The sequence below is a fragment of the Thalassophryne amazonica genome, chromosome 1, assembly GCF_902500255.1.
Source record: "Thalassophryne amazonica chromosome 1, fThaAma1.1, whole genome shotgun sequence".
NCBI classification, from domain to species: domain Eukaryota; kingdom Metazoa; phylum Chordata; class Actinopteri; order Batrachoidiformes; family Batrachoididae; genus Thalassophryne; species Thalassophryne amazonica.
Genome location: NC_047103.1, coordinates 54,290,013 through 54,312,866, shown reverse-complemented (window position 1 = coordinate 54,312,866; position 22,854 = coordinate 54,290,013). Strand labels below are relative to the sequence as shown.

The window sequence follows — 22,854 nt, the reverse complement described above, 5'->3', positions numbered from 1 at the left end:
GTTTTCCTCTGTGTAATGAGCATACTTTATTACAACAATGTTGCAACTGTTTTTGTTAATTACTTTATTTTGCATAACCTCAGTCACATGCATTTGTATGGAATTAACACATTACTCACAAACAAACAAAACATCATCCCTGTGACAAAAAAATAGAAAGTGACGTCAGTAGTTAAGAATGGTTTTGAAGCAAAAGTTTGAAATACGTTGATCTTAAGGCAAAAAAAAAAAAGCAGTAACATTTTTTCTGTTAATAATGATTCAAAAAGACTGAATGAAGCAAAGAAATGCACAATATTTTACAATGTGATCAGTGCACCCCCCCCCACCCCCCAAAAATAAAAATTTGCTGTAATACAACTTGTCCAAAGATTACTTGGTTATATGCAGCAGATTACCACCTTTGTTTAGCTGTTGATCTCTCCAGTTTTTCGTCGGCAGCCACATGGAGGAGCTAATGTGGACAATCTCAAACAAATGCCATTTAAAAATTTTCCTGTTTTCGGTTCATTTAGGCTTTGGCGAAATGGCGATTTACACTGTGAACTGCCTCCACAGTTCACAGGTGCATTGTGACTCTGTAAACCCACCAATAAACTCAGAATGTGTGTGTAACTGTGGTCATGTGGCAACAACAGCACTCCGCTGCACAACACCACTTGAACTGTTGCGCTGCTGTTCTGTAATGGAGGTGGGTGGGGGGGTGTTGCATGCAGGTTTTTGTTCCAGGTGATTGTCTCTGTGAAATCGCCTATTGATGTAATCAGTCAGAAGAGAGGAAAAAAACAAAAACAAAACCCCCCCAAAAAACTAACTGAACACTGTTGGCCTGTCAAGGCGCACGGTAAAGAGACAGCAGGTCAGCTCCTTAAAAATAAAGACAAAATGCCTCTAACACCCCCTAGTGGCCAATTTCATAAATTAATTGGACAAGTACAAAATAACAGTCAACTATATGTACATGTTGTGTAACTGTTTCCTCAAAAACCATATTGATTTTTTTTTTCCACCAACCCATCTCAGATTTTGGCGTACATGTATACAGACCATGTGAAGCTGGACCGCTGTGTTTGACTGCAAGCTATCAGTCGCTTACTTGATTAAGTTAATAGTTAATTCTAGAGAATGTATTTAATATTCATTTCTGTTTCTTCACTGTGGTGGCTGTCATGTTATTTTTCTCCCAAAAAGGGAGCACAAGTCTTCGTCTTTATTTAAAGTCTGTTGTGCAGAATGGCAGCAAACTCAAAAACAAATTGCACCAGTGGTGCTGCAGCTCAATGAATGAGCCAGCTGAACTTACAAAATTTATTTCTCACTTTTTGTGTAAACAGTTGGTCAATGTTCATACACTGTCCTCAACCAACTGCATGAGCCTTGGCTAAAATTCTCCATCGGTCTTTGAGCATGGTACCAGTACGACCTTCAAAGTCATAATCCTGCAAGATGAGAGCCCACTTCCCCTGACCGTGCCGTCGGACGCCGTCCTTAAGATTCTTGTCCAGCTGGGCTGTCCACTTCTGCAAAACATACAGCAAAACCCACTGACTGCATTTCATATATTCCATCTTAGAGCATAACAGTAGCATTTGCACAATGCTTCGATTGAAATGAAGACTGCACACCATCCTGAAAATGATGATGAACGCAGTGGGGGAAAGGAAACTGGACCATTCTGCAGTCCACACTTCACCCCTGCCATGTTCATACAACATCAAACATGCTCTCTGTAATTTATAACCACACACATACCTTGTTCAATTCATTATTGCAACCCCAGTTCCAATGAAGTTGGGATGTTGTGTGAAATGTAAATAAAGACAGAATACAATGATTTGCAAATCCTCTTCAACCTATATTCAATTGAATACACCACAAAGACAAGATATTTAATGTTAAACTGATAGAACTTTTTGTTTCTGTGCAAATATTTGCACATTTTGAAATGGATGCCTGCAACACATTTCAAAAAAGCTGGGACAGTGACAACAAAAGACTGGAAAAGTTGATGAATGCTCAAAGAACACCTGTATGGAACATTCCACAGGTGAACAGGTTAATTGAAAACAGGTGAATGTCATGACTGGGTATAAAAGGAGCATCTCCAAAAGGCTCAGCCGTTCACAAGCAAAGATAGGGCGAGGATCACCACTTTGTGAACAACTGTGTGGAAAAATAGTCCAAGGAATTTAGGGATTCCATCATTTACAACCCATAATATCAGAGAATCTGGAGAACTTTCTACACGTAAGCGGCAAGGCCGAAAACCAACATTGAATGCCCGTGACCTTCGATCCCTCAGGCAGCACTGCATTAAAAACCGACATCATTGTGTAAAGGATCTTACCGCGTGGGCTCAGGAACACTTCAGAAAACCATTGTCAATTAACACAGTTCGTTGCTACATCTACAAATGGAGGTTAAAACTCTACCATACAGCCATACATCAACAACATCCAGAAACACCGCCACCTTCTCTGGGCCCAAGCTCATTTGAAATGGACAGAAGCAAAGTGGAAAAGTGTGCTGTGGTCTGATGAGTCCACATTTCAAATTGTTTTTGGAAATCATGGACGTTGTGTCCTCCGGACAAAGAGGAAAAAGACCATCCAGATTGTTACCGGTGCAAAGTTCAAAAGCCAGCATCTGTGATGGTATGGGGGTATTAGTGCCCATGGCATGGGCAACTTACACATCTGTGATGGCACCAGCAATTCTGAAAGGTACATCCAGGTTTTGGAGCAACACATGCTGCCATCCAAGCAACGTCTTTTTCAGGGACGTCCCTGCTTATTTCAGCAAGATAATGCCAAGCCACATTCTGCACGTGTTACAACAGCGTGGGTTCGTAGTAAAAGAGTGCAGGTACTAGACTGACCTGTCTGCAGTCCAGACCTGTCGCCCACTGAAAATGTGTGGCGCATTATGAAGCACAAAATACGACAACGGAGACCCCAGACTACTGAACAACTGAAGTTGTACATCAAGCAAATGGGAAAGAATTCCACCTACAAAGCTTCAACAATTAGTGTCCTCAGTTCCCAAACGCGTATTGAGTGTTGTTAGAAGGAAAGGTGATGTAACACAGTGGTAAACATACCACTGTCCCAGCTTTTTTGAAACGTGTTGCAGGCATCCATTTCAAAATTAGCAAATATTTGCACAAAAACAATAAAGACTATCAGTTTGAACATTAAATATCTTGTCTTGGTGTATTCAATTGTACGGAAGCCTATTGCATTCATTGGATAAAAAAAAAATTGATCAGTGATCTCCTAATTACGAGAAAAGATCTCATAATTACGACATCAGGATCTTGTAATTACAAGAAAAGATGTCATAATTACTTAGTCCCTTGGTAAAGAAGCGGGCTGAGCAAAAAGTGTGGATTTTCGCCTGAAGTGCTCCCGGATGAATGTCCAGGGAGGACCATGGGGCGTCTTCCAGCTTTCACTCACACAGCTCCACCGACCACTGAGGGACACAGCGGGGCTCACTCCCACAGGGGCGCATGCCAGTCTGTGTGCCCTGTGCCCCGCCTCGCTGGAGGAGTTTCATTCATCCAGGAATAATTTAAGGAGAAATCCACACTTTGAGTGTGCCATGGTGTGTGATCACAGTGCAGTGTCGGAGGTTACAAATTGGCCAATTTTCGATTATGACTTGGGAATTCTCACGCTTGTCTTTACCGAGGGACTGGAAGTACAGAAGCACATTGTATCGAAATGATGACACACGCACACACACACACACTGCATCATGTGCTGTGTGTTTTCATTTTTTCTGCAAGTTTTCTTGTGTGCACATGTAGGTTCAAGAATAAATCAGCCAGATAAAGAATTTTTCTGCCAAAAGTGCCGGTCTCTATTTAAAGATACAAATATGCTTTGTGCATGCTTTGAAGCGAACACAAATTTTTTACGAGGATGTGGGGGAGGATGAGTTTTGTTTTTTGGCTATGTTTCAGCACTATAGCCCACTATAGGCAGTCAACAGCACATTTCATAAAGCCATAATCCGCTGCTGGGAGAGCCCATCCATACCCATAGACTGCATATATACTGGATAAAGCCTACTTGATGTCACTCATAGGTTTTCTATAGGGTCCCGGAAAAGCTGACACGAAGCCAATATCTGGGCATCACCAAGTTGGCAGCGCTGACTCTGGCTACCTCCCGGCAAATGCATTAATGCATAAAGAGGTGGAGCGTGGGTGGCTTAGTATGTGACGAAAGAAGCCTGAGTGTGAACCAGCTAAGCTAACAGCCTAACCATGTTTGGGTGTTAGGTAAATCATTTTTGGGGACGGCATTGCAGTTCTCAACGTTTGCTTTGGTGTGGACATTAAAATTCATGAGCCGCTAATTTTCTTAGTATTGATGCATTTAAGGGACGTAACAGGTCAATTTTTCCACCCCAGAGAAGAGTCTTTTCACACAACTTGTATCATGATGATACAAGTTGTGTGAAAAGACTCTACTTTCCCATATTGGCAAGATGACAAAACTATAATTCACAGTCTTCACATGGATTACAATACGGTGTTATTACTATTTGATAAGACCATATATTTGCATTGGACTATTACTGTTCTCTCCATACATCTACAGTAGTGTTCAGAATAATAATAGTGCTATGTGACTAAAAAGATTAATCCAGGTTTTGAGTATATTTGTTATTGTTACATGGGAAACAAGGTACCAGTAGATTCAGTAGATTCTCACAAATCCAACAAAACCAAGCATTCATGATATGCACAATCTTAAGGCTATGAAATTGGGCTATTAGTAAAAACAAAGTAGAAAAGGGGGTGTTCACAATAATAGTAGCATCTGCTGTTGACGCTACAAACTCAAAACTATTATGTTTCAAACTTGCTTTTTTAGCAATCCTGTGAATCACTAAACTAGTATTTAGTTGTATAACCAGTGTTTCATCTGCGAGGCATTAATTTTGTTGGTTTGGAACCAAGATTTTGCTCGTTTACTGATGTGCTTGGGGTCATTGTCTTGTTGAAACACCCATTTCAAGAGCATGTCCTCTTCAGCATAAGGCAACATGACCTCTTCAAGTATTCTGACATATCCAAACTGATCCATGATACCTGGTATGCGATTTATAGGCCAAACACCATAGTAGAAGAAACATGCCCATATCATGATGCTTGCACCACCATGCTTCACTGTCTTCACTGTGAACTGTGGCTTGAATTCAGAGTTTGGGGGTCGTCTCATAAACTGTCTGCGGCCCTTGGACCCAAAAACAACAATTTTACTCTCATCAGTCCACAAAATATTCCTCCATTTCTCTTTAGGCCAGTTGATGTGTTCTTTGGCAAATTGTAACCTCTTCTGCACGTCTTTTATTTAACAGAGGGACTTTGCGGGGGATTCTTGCAAATAAATTAGCTTCACACAGGTGTCTTCTAACTGTCACAGCACTTACAGGTAACTCCAGACTGTTTTTGATCATCCTGGAGCTGATCAATGGGTGAGCCTTTCTGGTTATTCTTCTATCCATTTTGATGGTTGTTTTCCATTTTCTTCCACGCGTCTCTGGGTTTTTTGTGTGTGTCCATTTTAAAGCATTGGAGATCATTGTAGATGAACAGCCTATAATTGTTTGCACCCGCGTATAGGTTTTCCCCGCTCAAATCAACTTTTTAATCAAACTACGCTGTTCTTCTGAACAATGTCTTGAATGTCCCATTTTCCTCAGGCTTTCAAAGAGAAAAGCATGTTCAACAGGTGCTGGCTTCATCCTTAAATAGGGGACACCTGATTCACACCTGTTTGTTCCACAAAATTGACGAACTCACTGACTGAATGCCGCACTACTATTATTGTGAACACCTCCTTTTCTACTTTTTTTATTAACAGCCCAATTTCATAGCCTTAAGAGTGTGCATATCATGAATGCTTGGTCTTGTTGGATTTGTAAGAATCTACTGGTACCTTGTTTCCCATGTAACAATAACAAATATACTCAAAACCTGGATTAATCTTTTTAGTCACATAGCACTACTATTATTCTGAACACTACTGTATCTAAACATTTGACTTCAGCAATTTGTGCTTTTATAACAACTGATGGTGTCTTAAAATAAACTAAAATACATTTGATACAAGTAAAGCTGCATCTACTGTTCATCAAGTCACCAATATCACTTTTAGTTCTCAGTAGCACTGATTTGGGTTTAAATTTGATTCTTATTCACTTCTATAAATGGGAAATGCAGTAACATGGATTTTTCCATCCAGTGCTGACTTCAGCATTTCTGGGACACTCACAACTCAAGTGTTGTGCAAAATGACACACAAATGTTTTTCACATCGTATTTTACTACAAGCATGTTAAATATTTATTGTATTTTCCTCAACATGACCATTTCAACAGAAGAAACCTTAAAATGCAGATTTAGCAGGCTAACATATGTTTGCATGGAGACAGTTTGAAGTAAATTAACCTCTTAAACCCTAGAGTCCCCAAATTTGGGGACTTGCCCTGCTTTGGAACATTTGAACACTCATAACTAACCAATGCTGACACCAACATACACTTATTATACATCAAAATGTCAAGCGAAGTCTCCTCTACAAAAGTATCCACTTCAGTCACATGTCAACTAACCTCAGCTGAAACGCCAAACAAATAAAGACATAAATCGTAATTCAATTTTTGGGAAAAAAACCCCCCCTCATTTACTCTTACCAAATATTATTTACTTTCAATTTTTTGCATCCACAACATCCCCTAGGACCTGTCTTTTAGCTGATCCAAACTTTTACATTTTTGACCTTGTACAAGCTGAGAAATAAATTATAATGTATGGGTATGTGATTTTGGTGAAATAGGCTATAGGTCTTAAGGGGTTAATCCCAAAGACAGATTTTGATTTGTGTGAAATAACTTGAATAACATCAACTGACGATGAATTCCATCAGAAGCATGATATAATAAGATCAAAGACTTATCGGGGGTGTTAGTTTTTCCATGTAAATGATGATTAAAAAGTCAAGCAAGCGTTTTGATACTTTTGGTCAAACCAGCCCCATTTAAATTTATTCCTGATGAACCTTTGAAGCGGGGCTTATTGTAACATCTGTAACGGCGTTGCTCATTCTCTGTTGTGTGGTTGAGCGGTGGCGCTGTGTTACGTTATCCTTCAGTCTCGCATCCGGGCATGAAACTTAAAATTCACTGTGACGTCTCAGAGACATTTCCAAACAATTTTACAAATACACTTAATAAAAACACAACACTTTTGTTTTTGCTCCCATTTTTCATGAGCTGAACTCATAGTCAGCACTTCTCCTTTGCAGAGATAATTCATCCCACCTCACAGGCGTGGCACATCAAGATGCTGATTAGACAGCACGATGTCCACAATTCAACTACATCCTACACGTTCATGGAAGCTATACCACATTCTTATCGGTTCTACTATGTTTCACAAGTTCTTACTGTATCCACCCATTTTTTTTTTTTTTTTGCTGATGTAGTGAAAACGCAGCCAAGTGTGACAGGCTTTTAAAGCAGATTCAACACAGTAATGACTGGATTGTGTATCTCAACTTACCTGGTGTGGTTTTCGTGTTTTTTTGATAGTTGAGGTGTTATCTGGCTCATTTTCAGTTTTCCACTGAGATAACTCTGACAGACAAAGACCGAGGACACTTGTTTTAGTTACTATTATTGCAATTTGAAATAAAGATACTAAATGCCATAAAAAAAATGCATCTTGCAGACAGAGGAAACAAACGCACCACTCGGTGTAATTCTCCTCAGATGGATAACAGGCTTCTTGCATGTCTCAGGTTTAAACACATCATAGGTTTTAGTTGAAAGCAGTTTCCGCTTTGTCCTGAGTATGCACAAAAGCGTGTAAAAAATGTTACGTTTCACCCCTACACACCAACAAAGGCCACTCCAAACATAAAACTGCAAAACAAAGATTTCAATTCTAACCTCAAACGTGCACTGTTCTGGTTTTTCCTTATGGGACAAGGATGCACAAATTAAAATTCAGTAAAGTGAAGCAGTTCATGAGCACAAACAAGACAGAGCAGCTTGTTCTGCCACACAGAACTCCGATGAACAGTGTTCTTACGTTCCTTCCTTTTGTGTGGAGTCACTGGTTGTGTCGTCCTGCGTGTTGTCCCGTGTCACAGAGTCCTCTGAATCCTCACTGTTCTGTAATGACTGGACCATATTTGTGGCTGCCTGAGAGACGGAGACAAACATGCTGACTAAATACACATGGTACATTTTTAAATAAGGTTTTTTTTTTTTTTTGCACACACTTCCAAATTTCAGGTTTAAAGTGTTTGAGGTGAAAACAAAACTAATGAGTCGTGTCATCACAAAAGCCCTTTAAGTTCAACCTTAGTCAGGGGCTGTTATGTAAATCATTCCTGAAACTTTCATGAATAATGGAGTCTGTTCATCCCCGAGGACGGCTCTGCTGAATGCTGCAGTTTGCCCTTCCAACTAATTAGATGACAATTTGAAGATTAACTATGACTGATAACGTCAGATCAGCACCTTGAGTTTGTCAGAGAGCTATTATTGAGAAGAAGAACACAGTGGAACATGTCATTTGGACATACAGTACTGACAAACGTCACCTCAGAACCACAGACAGACGGGTTTTTAAACATCAAAGACAGCAATATTCAGTTAATAATCCTATGTCAGGAAACTGACATCTTCTTGATTAATGTCTGTGACAGAACAGTATGAAGCAGTATTGACCCCCAACAGTGAGAAGGCCAGAAAAGGTAAAAACAAAAACATACTGTCACACGTGCGTCAGTCAGTTTTCTGTCCTCACAATAACTTGAATTAAATTTATTAGATTTTCAAAAAACTTGAACTGTACAACCTAAATGAGGTTTGAATTTGAACATGATCAGGTTTCACCAACACCCACATTACTGAGTGGAGTATTACATAAGTGTAATTTATTAAGTTATTTACAAGGGGTATAAGTCACCCCCCCCCCCCCCCCCCGTATTTTCAGCGCTTACAGAAATTTTTTTTATGAATAGCTGTAGTGCACTTTTATTATTGGCAATTCTTCTTTATTATTTGTTCACAAGTGTCATCGTTTCAGCTGCATGTAGCGTTTAAGAGTGAGTGAGTGAGTGCCACACGGCATTAAGCAGGACTCACACGCGATACTTACAGTATGCGGACATTTTCGCCGCGACTCCGCGTAATATTACGCTGACATTCGGGTGACAAGTTCTAACATGTTGTTAATACCAATTCAGTGAGATGCCAAGCCAGAATGTGTTGCTAATTTGTGGGATTTGTCACAAATTTGTCTCCAACTACTCTCCAACAGTTGTGGCACAGTGTGATTCTAACATTAATGAGGTTTTGTTGTGAAGGTCCATCAAATAACAAACAAATATTTCACAGATAGCATATTGCTTCAGGTCCAGTACCTTGAGAAGATAGTCAGATGGGTTCTTCTCCAAAAATCCATCTAAGTAGGTCTGGACTGTATCCAGCAGGTGCTTGAAGCTGAAGTTAATAAGGAATGGATGGTAACTGTCCCCTTCAGCTACAATTCTAGATAGCTTGACTTGTAGATTCTGTTGAAAAAAAAAAAAAAAATTACTGTTAAACATTCTGCATTTCAGGACCATTTTGAAGTGAAAACAAACAATAATGGAAACACCAACCTGCTGACATTCAAAATTGATCTCAAACCATTTGAGAACAGAAGTAGCAGAAGATCTTTGACCTTTCTCCAAACACACCGCCACAGACTAGGAAGAAGTTAAACATATCAAACATAAACAATTACAAAGGACAAAGTATTCCAACATAAGGCCTCAGTCACACTGGAGTAAAATAGAGGGCGGCAAACTCCCTGCAACTGGGACAAAATGGTAGCCGCCTGGTTACTGCAGTGAATCACGTCTCTGCCGGCGACCAACTACAAGGAGTTGCAGTGACCAGTGTTCATTTGCAAAGCGACTGCATAGATTGCCTGGTGGGAGACGTGAGTCTCCAAATGACCGCGGGGCCAATCAAGGACAGAAATACCATAGTCAGCAAACCAGTTAGTAGTTTTGAAACTGTGGACAGGTGAAAAGTCCTGCAGGAAAAGGAAATCAGTATCTCCATAAAGCTTGTCAGCAGATAGAAGTATGAAATGCTCAAAAATCTCGTGATAGACAGCTGAACTGACTTTGGACTTGATAAAAGACAGTGGACCAACACCAGCAGATGACACGGCACCCCATATCATCACTGACTGTGGAAACATCACGCTGGACTTCAAGCAAATTTGATTCTGTGCTTCTTCACTTTTCCCTGTAACCTTGATTTCTAAATAAAATGCTAAATTTAACATAATCTGAAAAGAGAACTTTGGACCACTATACAATGGTTCAGTTCTTTTTCTCCTTAGCCCAGGTAAGACACTTCTGACATTTCTTGTTCAGGAATCACAGCTCTTGATGCACTAACTTCAGCCTCAGTCCAGTCCTTGTGAAACTCCCCTAAATTGTTGAATTGGGTTTGCTTCTCAGTCATATGCATTGTCTTCAAACACATCTTCACACATGACTTCTTCAACACACATCTTCAAACACATGCATTGCTTATGCATCTTCTCCTAACACACTTTTCCCATCCTGTCAACTTTCAATGAATTTGCTGGACATCGTGTCAAGTCAGGAGTCTTCCAATGACTGTGATTGTGTGTAATGAACCAGAAAGAGATTTATGGCACTTTTTTTTACTGCATAATGTTATTCAAACTTGAACTGAAATATTCATTTTTTAGGTACCGTTTTATTTTTGGAGATATCGTCTGGAATCATCAAAATTAAAATTAAAATATAATGCAATGCTAAAATACCCTCGGCTGTATGAGCATAAAAACAGGAAACAGAATGTGACCTTTTGGCCTCTTAAAATAGGTCAAAGTTAGCCATTTTGTTGACTGTGAATTTGAAGACCCGGGCAGTAAATAGGACTGGACTTATGCTGAGCACAGACAGATGGACAGACGCAAGGCCTTTGGCCTTGGGTAAAAATGGCTGAAACATCTTATCAGTTATCAAGTTGTTTTACCAATGAATATGGCTTTTTACACCCTTCAGAAAACCATACACCCTTTGGCCTCAGGGTATATGGTTTTCTGAAGGGTGTAAAAAGCCATATTCATAGGTGAACAACTTGATAATGATTTTATCATATACATGTACCGTACACTAAAGGTAATAGTAATAAATGCTGTGTCAACTGTAATCAGAATTTTATTAAATAGAACATTTCTAAACAGTTGTAATAAGACATTGAAAATATCTAAGACAAACACATTCAATTGATAATGTCATTGAATAGAAGAGAAACAGGTGTACAGTGGTTACGTTCTAAAAATAACCCGCAATAGGCGAAATCCGCAAAGTAGCGCTTTTTTTACAATTATTATAGATGTTTTAAGGCTGTAAAACCCCTCACTACACACTTTATACACTTTTCTCAAAGAGGCATTAACATTTTCTCACTTTTCTCTCCTGTGTAAACATTCTTTTTTCTTCTGGGCGAGAAGATTATAAACAGACACACGCAGAACACAATGCGCGTACTCTCCCTTCGCTCACTGCCTCCGGGGGTACGGATGCGGGACTCGCAAAGATTCCAAGTCATGGCCACAGAGTTCTGCGGCTGCGGTTACCGAGACCATGCAGCGAGCGGTGCGGATTTTTCCACAAGAAGTCTATCCTTGCGGGCTGCCAGAGCGCTCCGCATCAAAAAAGGATCTGGACCTGTTGCTGGAATTGGATGCAGCTCAGCACAGCAGACAGGGGGGCAGTGTGAGTGGCCCGCTGCAGCGCTTAACGAGCCTGCAGACTCAGTAAGCGCATCGGCGGCAGTGAGAGCAATCGCGGTGATGCTGACCGGTGCCGCGACCGGCCCGTCTGATAAGGACGCAGAACACAATGCACTGTAAAAAAAAAAAAAGCATGCAAAATTGCACTTAAAAAAATCCGCGAAACTGCGAGGCCGCGAAAGGTGAACCGCGATATAGCGAGGAACCACTGTATTAAATTACACATTGACAATTTCTAGGATCGCACGTGCCGTGACGTCACAACATATGTATGGACTGGCTGATTACCAAGGCGACATTCATTTTGTGGGTTTTTACTCGGGTGGTATGAAAATATTACTGGTCTGCGAAAAAATATCACAAGGGTGTATTGCTATTTATTCTTTAGTGTTTTATCCAATCATATTGGTGTATTATTTATAGGTATATGATAATAGTTCATAAGTAATGAGTTTTGAATATATAGTACTTTCTGAAACATCTGAAAAAACCTGAACTTTTTCACAATATCCTAATTTTTTTTTTTAGATGCACCTGCATGTGAGCAATGTGCAGGTCAGCTTTATCATTATCTGAACCTGCTCCACCTTTTATATGATTGACACTCAACGGACACAGTCACGGACCTATTTCAGCATAAAGTCAAGTTCATGGTGGGACAATGTAGTATCATCTATATTATAATAGCCAAGTGGCCTCTGTGTATGTGTATGCGTGCGTACAGCTTCAATCACGGAGAAACTGGGAAGAGCTGACATTTGCTGTTTGGTATGCTTATGCATTTTGGGTCAAGGATGAATGCAGCAAAAACAGAAAGTTGATAGGACTAATATTTTGGGGGGAAATTAGCGATATTGGCTAACAGTGAGCAATGGATGTTTGGGGTTTTAGGGTTATAAATGTTATTGTGGTTCATGATAATTTAACAATATTGTTAGAGTTACTGATTTGTTTTTTTGTAGTTCAGTTGATTTAGTTAAGTGTCATGTTGCCCTTACCACGAGTGAGAACTACAATGCGTTTGATGTCTTCCGCCACCGTCTCTGTTTGTGGGTGTGTAAAAATAAAAACACCTGATTGTGTCAGAATGCAGAAAAGCCAAAAAGCTCTGCGTATAACTTCCATCACGGACACACTGGGGAGAGCTGACATTTGCCGCTTGGTATGCTTATGTATTTTGGGTAAAGGATGAATGTCGCCAAAATGGAACATTTTGGACAAACTAAGGATATTAGCTAACAACACTGAACAATGGATGTTGACAATTACATTTTGGACTCACGTGCCTTTCCAGCAGGGGGCAGCAAATCATCTATATTTAAAGTGTGTGGATTTTATTTAATAAGTTCAATGTAAGTAATTAATATAATTGTAAATACGTTAAAATACATAGATGATAGAAGAAAGTGAAAACACTTATTTCCATTATGGTCCATTAAAAATGAAATGACAAGATAGAAGTAATACTAACAAAAATAATAGTACTGATATAATATAATAATAATATTGATTAAAATCATACTGTGTATATGATAACAAGAACTTAAACAATTTATAATACATTAAGACAGTAAATAACATAAAAATGACGTAATTAACAGAAAATAAAAGAGTTGCTGAATTAATGAAATTTTATCCCAGTAGTAACAATAATGTTAAATGAATTCATGTTAAATTAATTAAATTTGGTTGATGTCCTGTATTTGTGTACATTTATGTGGCTGCGTAGAGGTCAGCTCTGCAAAAACATGAGCAACAGATTTTACACTGTCTCCCTATTTACTACAGCCATTGTGTGCATTATTGTCGCAAGATGCACATAATGGCTAACTTGGCCCCCATAACTCACAGACAACTCACTGTCAGGGACTCTGTCTTAGTAAAACTAATACTGTGTATATGATAACAAGAACTTAAACAATTTATAAATACATTAAGACAGTAAATTAACAGAAAATGACGTAATTACACAGAAAATAAAAGAGTTGCTGAATTAATTGAAATTTTTATCCAAGTTAGTAACAATAATGTTAATGAATTCATGTTAAAATTAATTAAATTTGTCGATGCTCCTGTATTTGTGCTACATTTTCTGTGGCTGCGTAGAGTCAGCTCTGCAAACATGAGCAACAGATCTACCACTGTCTCCCTATTTTACTACAGCCATTGTGTGCATTATTGTCGCAGATTGCACATAATGGCTAACTTGGCCCCATTCACTCACAGACAACTCACTGTCAGACTCTGTCTTAGTAAGTCCCTTCGGCTGTTCCCTTGTTTTCAATTGGGTCGCCACGTTTTACATCGGATGCCCTTCCTACGTAACTCACATTACACGGAAGAAATGGGCAGGGATTTTGTGGTTTGGACTGGGAACCCTCCACACTGAAACCAAGCGTACTAACCACTAAGGCACGGCCACCACCCCGCCTCAACCTGTCAGACTCTGTCTTAAGCTGCTTTATGTCTGACTGCACAACTAACTGTAGGCGGCTGCAGACTTGGTCAGTCTTCAACACACTCATTTCAGGGATTTGTGGTTGCAACATGATAGCGAGGTTATTCTACAAGTTGACGCTAATTTGGATTGCGCTGTGGTCTCCAACCACTGTTTTTCCTGGTGTGACTGAGGACAGCATGACCACATAATGCGATTATCCCCCTACTATAGTAAGCAATCATTCAGTCAACCCAGAACTACAGCAAGCGGCCTGTCTGAACATTCTCAGGTCACACAGTCACGACTTCATTCTGATCCAGTCACTACACCACAATATTAACAAAAAATACACCACTCTTAACATTCTTGAAGAATACCTGAACATGCAAAAGAATAGGCATGTTTGTGAGTAAACTTTCATCTGTCACTGAGTCTTTTAGGCGTGACCACACGTTGGCAGCAGACATCAGAGGCATCACATCATCATCCTCCTCAAACCGGACATCTGGAGAAATTAAAAAAAAAAAAAAAAAATCAATAGATTCTCAGCACATGTTAAGCCAATCAACTAACTGGTGACTTGAATGATCATTCATTTTTGTTTTTTTTCCCCACTGACAATTGGTTACTAGACCTGAAAAATAAATTAATCAAACATTACCACAAGTGATAAATTGCTGCTTTCAAATGACCAAAAACAGAATGTCTGAGAAAATAATGCCATTTTAGACATACCTTGGGGAACTGAGAGACATGTTTTAAAAATAACTTTCCTGCATCTATCAACTAGATTTTTAATAGATTAAAAAAACAGCAACAGATTAATCTATAATCATCAATTAATACTCTGGTAATTGATAATTATAGAGTCGATTGATAAGACAAAGAGATAAAGATATAAAAGTATAATTATAATTATTCAACTTCTGAATCTGAAGACTTACCTAACTGTTTTCCATGCATGACTCTTGTGATAAAAGCACAGATCAACCTTTTCTCTTCAAGGAGGCTTCCTCTAAGATTAGAACTCTTATAAATTGCTGCAGAAAAAAGTACACCTTATTCAAACTCATGCTTAAACAGTCCGTTAAGTGATTTGCAAATTGATAAATGCTTAATACAGTTAAGTTTGGATGTTATGTAAAATGTAAATAAAAACAGAATGGTTTGCAAATCCTCTTCAACCTATATTCAACTGAATACACCACAAAGACAAGATATTTAATGTTCAAACTGACAGACTTTTTGTTTTTGTGCAAATATTTGCTCATTTTGAAATGGATGCCTGAAACACGTTTCAAAAAAGCTGGGACATGGTATGTTTACTACGTTACATCACCTTTCCTTCTAACAACACTCAATAAGCGTTTAAGAAGTGAGGACGCCAACTGTGAGTGTCATGATTGGGTATAAAAGGGGCATCCCCAAAGGCTCAGCTGTCACAAGCAAAGTGGTTTGAGGATCACCACTTTGTGACAACTGCATGAAAAAAACCAACAGTTAAGAACAGGAATTTATGGATTCCATCATCTACAGTGTTCTGTTTTCACCACTTTTTCACTCACCCTGGACTGAAAACCTCTCTGCAGCCCAGGGAGTAAGATACATAAATAAATAAAATGCAGCCAATTTCCCACGATGTGTATAAACACGTTATACTCTGTGATCTGGGAAAATTGTGATGGGCTTTTAAAAATATTCTGACTTTTTGTGGACAAATTAATTAAATCGTAGACCTAATTTAAAATCTAAAGTACCACAGCTTTGCATTTGAGAAGAGAATCGCCTTTATTGTCATTGTAATTTGCACTGCAACGAGATTTGAGTGCAACTCAAAAGGTGCTTTTCCAAGGTTGTGAGTAATTGTTAGCCAAATAAAGATAATGAATTTAACAATAAATTATTTAAATATATGTACAACTAAATAAATGTGGACCAAAGTAAAATGTAAAACAAGAATTATTTACAACTGTGGAATAATACTGCACGGGAAATATTGCACATGGTTACAGATATTGCACAAGAAACTTGAAAAGTGCAGATTAATATGGTTTGTTATGTTCAGTGCAAGTGAAGCGCTCTGGGGAGAAAGCTGTCCTGAGTCTGTCCTGGTTTTGATGACCTATACCATCGGCCGGAACGTAGTAGGTCAAACAGGTGGTTGCTAGGGGGGATGTGTCTTTGCTGAGGGTAGCGAGAGCTGGCAATGTCTTCCAGGCTGGGCAGAGAGCAGCCAGTGATCCCTGGGCCGTTTTGATCACCCTCTGCAGCATCTCCTGTCTGCTGCGGCACACCCCCCTGTACCACGCTGTGATGCAGTATGTCAGGATGCCTCTCGAATGGTGGCTCTGTGAACAACACCAGCAGCTTCTCCTCAGATTGTTTCTCCTGCAGCACCCTCAGGAAGTGGAGTTGCTGCTGGGCTTTCTTCACCACCAGTGTGGTGTTGGCAGTCCAGGAGAGGCTGTCAGAGAGCTGCACTCTCAGGAACCTGATGGAGCTGACCCTTTCCACACAGGATTATTTATTTTGTTTTTGTGGTGTTCAGCGGCAGGTTGTTAACTGAACACCACGCTGTCAGTCGATTGACCTCATCTCTGTAATCAGACTCATCCCCTCCTGAGATGAACCCAACCACAGTGGTATCATCCGTAAACTTTATGATTGTGTTTGAGAGATGGGTCGGAGAGCAGTTGTGAGTGTAAAGGGTGGACAGGAGGGGGCTCAGTACACAGCTTTGAGGGGAACCGGTGCTGAGTGTGATGGTGGAGGAAAGGTGGGGGCCAAGTTTCACAGACTGTGGGCGGTTTGTGAGGAAGTCCTTGATCCGTTGGCACATGGGGGTGGAGATGCCCGGGTGTGTCAGTTTGGTGTAACCAAATTGGAAAACTTTGAATTCTGCTTACATAACAGAATGTAATCCTGCATTTTGAGGGACAGCAACACAAAAAGTCACAAGTATCTTGGTCTAAACCTGTGAAGCTATCCGTCTAGCTGGCTGTGATTTCTTACGGACCATAACAGAAATGCGCCCCATCCATCTGTGCTGAGTCACACTTTCTTTTTTTTGCCCATGATAACGAACAAAATGTATCTGATTCTCAACTAATTTGAACTAGACATACCAAATGATTACATCTTGGACAGTCAGTCTGAGCATGATCGGGTTTCATCAAGAAACTCTGAGGGCTCCCTGCTTTAGTGAAGAGTTGATTATTCTGCCCACGATAATGGAAAAAAAATGTGTCTCGTTTTCACAAACTGTGAACTGCATATCCCAAATAACTGTCTCAGACAAATTTGAATTTGAGCATGAGCAGGTTTCACCAAAGCCTTCAAAGGACGACCCACGTTATGAAAAGTATATTGATCATTGTTATTTATTATCTTCATGGAGCTGTTTTTTTTTTTGTCAGTATCAAAACTGACAATTTTTTATAATCCAACTATAAATATCAACACCCCCCCCCCCCCCCACACACACACACGAAAATCAATATATGTACATTTGATTTACAAAAAATTAGAAACCTTCCAGGTTTTGATTGTTCTGGGTAAACACTAAGATCCAGACTTTTCTCTGTATGGGGTGAAAGTGTCAAACTTGTTGAGAGATTCACTTATCTCAAAGGTGACAGTCACGTCTCTGGGAGGTTGAGATAGAATCATGCCTGGGAAAAGCTTATCTAATTGTAATGGGGCGGGGTACTTGCACTGTGAGGGGACGTCACCTACGACATCATTGCTACACGGCACGTCTCTCAGCATGATCCAGTATAGAGGTACCTCAGTGTTGAGGACCCCAGCAACTACAAAAAGCCAAGGAAGGGCATGACCACGTATCAAGTGGCTGCGGAAGACAGACGGCTATTTTTGAGAAGTAGAGATGGATCAGCGATCTGCTTGGGTAACTGCCATCCAGGACCCAGGGCTGCTGCATAGCGCAATGGATGCGGTGAAAGCGCTCACCAGCTCTTGAATCCTGACCCGGGGCCTCATGTACAAAGACTAAGGTGGACTTTCTACTAAAGTTGGCATACGCCAAAACCCTGAATCTGGCGTAAGCACAAATATATTCAGATGTATGAAAGTGTGCGTAGGTATGTTCACGCACATTCCCTTTGTACATCCCACTGAATGTGGAATTGAGCGTGGAACCAACTCCTCCCTGGCCACGCCCCATTTAAATATGCAAATTTCATGCAAATAGGCCCTTTGAGCAGGAATTTGCCACAATGTCACATCAGACATGAACTCAGGAAGGAAATTATACTATAGATGACTGGAAATGACGTGGAGAGACGCAGGGATAGTTTATTCAGTACGCTGTTAAATGGATTAATCATGAAACTGGAAAAATGTTCGTGGAAGCTATGACACGTGTGTGTATGAGGCAGACATGCAGAACAGCGCGCACACACTGACGTTAAAAAGGTGAGGCTTGCCTCTGCTGACAATGTGACATTCACAATTTACATACGCATTTATTGACAAATACGGAAGACAGGAAGCTTGTTAAGAAGCTCTGCAGCTCACCATCAAGCAAAAATTAAAAAAAGACATTAATAATAATAAAAACATATTGAATGCGCATAAGCCAAAATGTGCCCGCTCTGGTTTTCGTTCGGAACAATTACACAAATAAACTATTTAAACAGAAGCGCCCCCCCAATCGCACTCCATGCAGCCTCCACTTGTGATGTGAACAATGATGGAATGAAAATGTTTCCTATTAACTCATTGAGTGCCAGCCATTTTCAAAGTTCAGAACATCCCAGTGCCAGGATTTCTTCAGCATTTGAGTGTTTTTCAAGACCCATAGAAAATTGAGTTCTATGTCCATGTCAACAACAAACATACCACAAGAAAGAAAAAAGAAGAAAAGAAATTGGCTCGATGACGCGTCTTTGGCGCGGGGCGTTACTATCGGAAAAGACGCATTTTAGAGTCAATGGCATCGAGTGAGTTAACAGAAACAAACTCATGATGCGATGGTGCATTTATAGCAACGTGTGCAGTCAGTAGGTCTGATTACTTTCGGGAAACCGACTCTCACTGCAAAATGCGCTGTAATGTTGTAATGTACCTGATGACATTTGGATGATTGTGGCTATGCGCAAGGTTGACTGGCAAACTCCTGACCAAGTAGCCAGCTCACGCTGGAATGCCCCTGATGCCAGGACGCCCATCGTGGTCAGCACCTGTGTGGGCATAGACAACCCCTGGGTCCTCACTGTATTGTGCTCTGGGCCGGCCGCAATTCTGTCCGCAACTCCAGTCACAGCGGCCTTGGTAATCGAAATCGGTTTATGAGCCAATTATCCTCATTTGGAAGTAAATTCTTGCATTCTCTGAATACATGCTCACATCTGATTGCACCATTTACAAGGTCCTCTAACAACGCCATTGTTAGTACCATAAAATTTTATTACAGAGATTAGAGCATGCCATAGGTATTAAAGGCACTGCGCTGCATTGGTTTGAATCATATTTATCTAATAGATTACAATTTGTTCATGTAAATGGGGAGTCTTCTACACAGACTAAGGTTAATTATGGAGTTCCACAAGGTTCTGTGCTAGGACCAATTTTATTCACTTTATACATGCTTCCCTTAGGCAGTATTATTAGAAAGCATTGCTTAAATTTTCATTGTTACGCAGATGATACCCAGCTTTATCTATCCACGAAGCCAGAGGACACACACCAATTAGTTAAACTGCAGGAATGTCTTACAGACATAAAGACATGGATGACCTCTAATTTCCTGCTTTTAAATTCAGATAAAACTGAAGTTATTGTACTTGGCCCCACTAATCTTAGAAACATGGTGTCTAACCAGATCCTTACTCTGGATGGCATTACCCTGACCTCCAGTAATAGTGTGAGAAATCTTGGAGTCATTTTTGATCAGGATATGTCCTTCAATGCGCATATTAAGCAAATATGTAGGCCTGCTTTTTTACATTTGCGCAATATCTCTAAAATTAGAAAGGTCTTGTCTCAGAGTGATGCTGAAAAACTAATTCATGCATTTATTTCCTCTAGGCTGGACTACTGTAATTCATTATTATCAGGTTGTCCTAAAGTTCCCTGAAAAGCCTTCAGTTAATTCAAATGCTGCAGCTAGAGTACTGACGGGGACTAGAAGGAGAGAGCATATTTCACCCATATTGGCCCTCTTCATTGACTTCCTGTTAATTCTAGAATAGAATTTAAAATTCTTCTTCTTACTTATAAGGTTTTGAATAATCAGGTCCCATCTTATCTTAGGGACCTCTTAGTACCATATCACCCCAATAGAGCGCTTCGCTCTCAGACTGCAGGCTTACTTGTAGTTCCTAGGGTTTTTAAGAGTAGAATGGGAGGCAGAGCCTTCAGCTTTCAGGCTCCTCTCCTGTGGAACCAGCTCCCAATTCGGATCAGGGAGACAGACACCCTCTCTACTTTTAAGATTAGGCTTAAAACTTTCCTTTTTGCTAAAGCTTATAGTTAGGGCTGGATCAGTTGACCCTGAACCATCCCTTAGTTATGCTGCTATAGACTTAGACTGCTGGGGGGTTCCCAAGATGCACTGAGTGTTTCTTTCTCTTTTGCTCTGTATTCACCACTCTGCATTTAATCATTAGTGATTGATCTCTGCTGTCTTCCACAGCATGTCTTTTTCCTGGTTCTCTCCCTCAGCCCTAACCAGTCCCAGCAGAAGACTGCCCCTCCCTGAGCCTGGTTCTGCTGGAGGTTTCTTCCTGTTAAAAGGGAGTTTTTCCTTCCCACTGTCGCCAAGTGCTTGCTCATAGGGGGTCGTTTTGACCGTTGGGGTTTTTCTGTGATTATTGTATGGCTTTTGCCTTGCAATATAAAGCACCTTGGGGCAACTGTTGTTGTGATTTGGCGCTATATAAATAAAATTGATTTGATTTGATTTAGTACCATTTTACGCATCACTTTGCACATGCCTTTCTATTCATCCATATAACTGCAAACACGTGGGTGTGTTAGATGTTCATCAGTGTGTTTCTGATGTGCGCATCACTCTGATGACTTCTTGTTTTCACACTATTAATGGTTCCCAGCATCACCTTTACATGTCCACAGTGGATCAATAGCTGTAGAAATGTGCATACACCAGCCTGGATTTTTGTGACGTCCCTCACGTTTCCACGCTCACGTCACTTTTGATACATTTCCACGTGGACGTGGAGACGGGCGTACGCCAGGTTTTTGTGTATAAGCACACTTGTACATGAAAATAGTTGACGTCACATGTGCGGCTCCTCCTTCTTGGGTACACAAACTGGGCCAATTTGAAGTACTTTTAAGGTCATGCATTAATATTCTTTTCCCACAGATATAATGGACAGTGGCCAGGCACTATCACAGACAAACTTTCTGCAATGTGTAACTTCGAATTAAAAGTCTTATTAATATTATTCCATCGAGTGGAGAAGTAGGAACTAAAACCGCTGTCGTTGTAGCAGCTCGGACTATTTTGAAAAGCACCCACACGTTGGCACCTCAAACATGAAGATTTATTTTATTCCCGTTCACTTTATTAGGCAACATTGGTCGTAAATAATATGTGAACAATAGTTTATACTTTTCTGTCCAGTTTTGGCTGCGGTGCACACAATCGTTAATATTTTCCAGAATAAATAAAAGTTACACTGACTGATAGACAAAAATGATCGAAATGTTAACCGCCTGGTTTCGTAAATATATAGTTCACATGGACATATATCGTATTTTTTTTTTAAATTTGAGCGGATGTATGTTTTTAACAGTGTTGACAGTAAAAACAAACAAAAAAGTAACTTACCATCAAAAGCTGAAAGCGATTCGTTAAATTCATCAAGTTTTCCTTCTTTGAGGCGTCGACACAGACTCACAAACAAAAAATCCAACATCCACCCTGTGGCGACAACTGTAACACTGGAAAAACTTACGTTTTCGTCGGGATTTTTAAAATCTCTTTGCGTTTTGTTGTTTTTTTCTGGCTCCATATTTCTAGTTTCCTTTTTCACAAACTCGGCGCGCGCATTCTTCTTCTATGGTGTTTAACAGCAGCCAGCATCCTTGCTTCGTTGCATTGCTTGCCACCTTCTGCATTAGTCTGTTATAGCAGCACTAAATCCTTCGACGAGTCCAGTGTCTAAAGTGCCACAAAAAATAATCAATCAATCAATCAATCAATTTTTTTATATAGCGCCAAATCACAACAAACAGTTGCCCCAAGGCGCTTTATATTGTAAGGCAAGGCCATACAATAATTATGTAAAACCCCAACGGTCAAAACGACCCCCTGTGAGCAAGCACTTGGCTACAGTGGGAAGGAAAGCTATAGATAGAAATAAAGCTATAGATAATCTATACACTTTTGGATACTGATATCTGGTCGTATGTCGTATCTCAGGGTATTTTATCTCTGGTGTGTATTTCTAATTTCACCGCAGTTTGTAAGACTTTTGATATTCACAAGCTGTGCTCAATATGTGCACTGCTTCTCTATTCGGCCAGATCTCCCTTTGTTAACATTGTGACCAGTTCTATCAGTTTGAAA

At 40.1% G+C, this 22,854-nt stretch overlaps 1 protein-coding gene across 1 annotated transcript; it reads right to left on the bottom strand.

Annotated features, from left to right (window-relative positions):
• Nucleotides 1–1,319: 1,319 nt before the first annotated feature.
• Nucleotides 1,320–22,320, bottom strand: terf1 (telomeric repeat binding factor (NIMA-interacting) 1). The gene is made up of 10 exons (XM_034170092.1): nt 22,114–22,320; nt 15,242–15,337; nt 14,675–14,802; nt 9,693–9,779; nt 9,453–9,602; nt 8,111–8,223; nt 7,969–7,995; nt 7,767–7,864; nt 7,580–7,653; nt 1,320–1,520 (listed from the first exon to the last, which is right to left on the bottom strand). Exons 1-10 carry the CDS (start codon nt 22,295–22,297, stop codon nt 1,359–1,361), a joined length of 1,119 nt encoding a protein of 372 aa, XP_034025983.1. The 5' UTR covers nt 22,298–22,320; the 3' UTR covers nt 1,320–1,358.
• Nucleotides 22,321–22,854: the final 534 nt, after the last annotated feature.